Here is a 2,026-nt window from a genome sequence, read left to right as displayed (position 1 = left end):
GCGGCTTCAATCTGCGTGTGAATACAGGCATAGCTATATATATGCTTTAGATGCTTAGTGAACTTATAGACTTGACTTACCTCAACTCGTCCAAATTTTGTGGGCGGCCCTCTCCTGTACCATGTTCTGCGGAATAGTTATTTATTGGAAAGAAACCAATCAAAAAAATAGTTGCACCAGAAACAAATGTAATAATCATCCATAACAAAACCAATTTGATGTATGGGGTTTCCTCATGCATGTATGCATTTTTAAACATTTTTTAGTTTATAATCACGAAAATCATTTGATGGTATTTTCACGGAAATCATCCAATACATTGTAGGGATGGCAAAGTCGACTTCGACTATCGACCAAAATCGACTTTTTACTCCTGAAAGTCGAATTTTAGTGATCAACTTTTAGTTTATGGAAGTCGACTGAAGTCGACTTTTCACTTTCGACTCTCGACTTTTTTTGATTTATTTGCATATAAAAGCTGATCTGCTAACAAGGGCGCAGAGTGCTTTTTGCTCGTATTTAAAAAAAAATTGCCAATAAAACTGAAGTGAAATTTGAAAAGTGTGGTAGATATAGCATTGACACATTAAGTTAAACTTTTGGCAGATAAAATTAATCTTCTGGCAAATAAATTTAGTCTTTTGGCAAATAAATTTAATCTTTTGACAAATAAAATTAATCTTTTGGCAAATAAATTTAATCTTTTGGCAAATAAATTTAACCTTTTGGAGGGTACTGTTTATGAATTTGTACAACGATTTTGGGTTGCTGTGCCCAAACGCGTGAATCGAATCAAAAAACTTTTACACACACTTGTAGACAACAGTTCACGCTGGGGCGGTGCCCCAGTTATGTCACGCAGAAAGGAGAATTCTACGTAGTAAGGGTTATAATCCCTAAGCGCGGCCGAAGGCCGCCTACGCAGAAAGGTGTTCTCTGCAAAAGGTGTTCACCCCCCTTCTTCGGACGCAAGTTTAACTTTGTTTTTTCCTTGCAAAAAATCTAAAATCCCCTATTTTCAAACAGCTCCCCAGAGGTCTGTGGGAGGGGTTGGGGGGGGAGCGGTGACTTTTCATAAAGCGGCGTCAATCCTCTTTCGTTTAGGGGGGATTTGTGGGGCCCACACCCCGTCCCCCTCCGCCCGCACCCCTAAATCGTTGAACAAATAGCTAAACATTTCCCCTTTTGGCAAATAAAATTAATCTTTTGGCAAATAAATTTAATCTTTTAGCAAATAAAATTAAACTCTACTATAGTACTAAACAGTGTTTGAAAAAGTAAAAAATGCACTAAAAAACTGCTGTTGCTAAGCTAGGAAAGCATTTTTTTTTAACTTTTGTCGCTTAGCTTTACTGCGCCTATATCAACAGTTAACCTCCAGGACAGCTGAAAAGTGTTTTTCTGTTCTGTCGATTTGACTGCTCACTTTCAAATAGTTCTGTCACAGCATGGTCTCAAATATTCGTCAAGCTATCTGGCGCATTTTATTTCAACCAAACCAAGGGCCAAAAAAAAAACCATTTTCGATGAGCACCCTAATGTACATATGTGCGTATGCACATAAATAAATTTTTTTTTGTACCTTCAATTGAAAATATATTAAGGGAGTTCAAGATTTGTAGCATTTTAGATGGTTTTTTTATCTCATTTGGCCATAATGCGTGGTTTGGTTGAAATAAAATGCGCCAGATAGTTCGACGAATACAGGTTTGCCGAAGTCAATATCAGTATGAGCTGTTATAAGCATCGTTCACTTGTGGTGGCTGTATTTGCAAGACAGCACGCTTTGCGCTGGTGTCCGTTCATCCCCCGTTTTTAACGTGAGTAGGCTTAAAGTCACAAAAACGGCACCCTTTGCCAATGTCTGGTACTGAAGTACTTGGATATAATTTTGAACTTAAGAGCGAAATACACCACACAAGCGGTTTGACAAACCAAGCGAAATTTCCCTTTGTTTCAAGCCATTTGTGCTGTGTATGGGGGTGTTTGAAGGTTTGACAAACCGCTTGAGGGAAATTTGAGCAAA

At 38.2% G+C, this 2,026-nt stretch overlaps 1 protein-coding gene across 2 annotated transcripts in view; it reads right to left on the bottom strand.

Annotated features, from left to right (window-relative positions):
* The window catches only part of LOC118742768 (GPI ethanolamine phosphate transferase 2), a 15,365-nt gene extending 14,982 nt beyond the window's left edge, over positions 1–383 (bottom strand). Inside the window, exon 1 of one of the 2 annotated variants that reach the window (XM_036475099.1) lies at positions 81–383. In XM_036475099.1, coding sequence (XP_036330992.1) covers positions 81–259 — 179 coding nt within the window. In that variant the 5' untranslated portion in view covers positions 260–383. The remainder of the gene's footprint in view (positions 1–80) is intronic. The other variant, XM_036475100.1, reaches the window with a different exon arrangement.
* Between the last annotated feature and the right edge of the window lie 1,643 nt (positions 384–2,026).

Source organism: Rhagoletis pomonella, unplaced genomic scaffold, assembly GCF_013731165.1.
Source record: "Rhagoletis pomonella isolate Grant_MI unplaced genomic scaffold, Rhpom_1.0 Rhpom_scaffold_00007, whole genome shotgun sequence".
Taxonomy (NCBI): Eukaryota; Metazoa; Arthropoda; class Insecta; order Diptera; family Tephritidae; genus Rhagoletis; species Rhagoletis pomonella.
The sequence above is the reverse complement of the archived record's forward strand: the minus strand, read 5'-3'. Positions and strand labels throughout refer to the sequence as shown.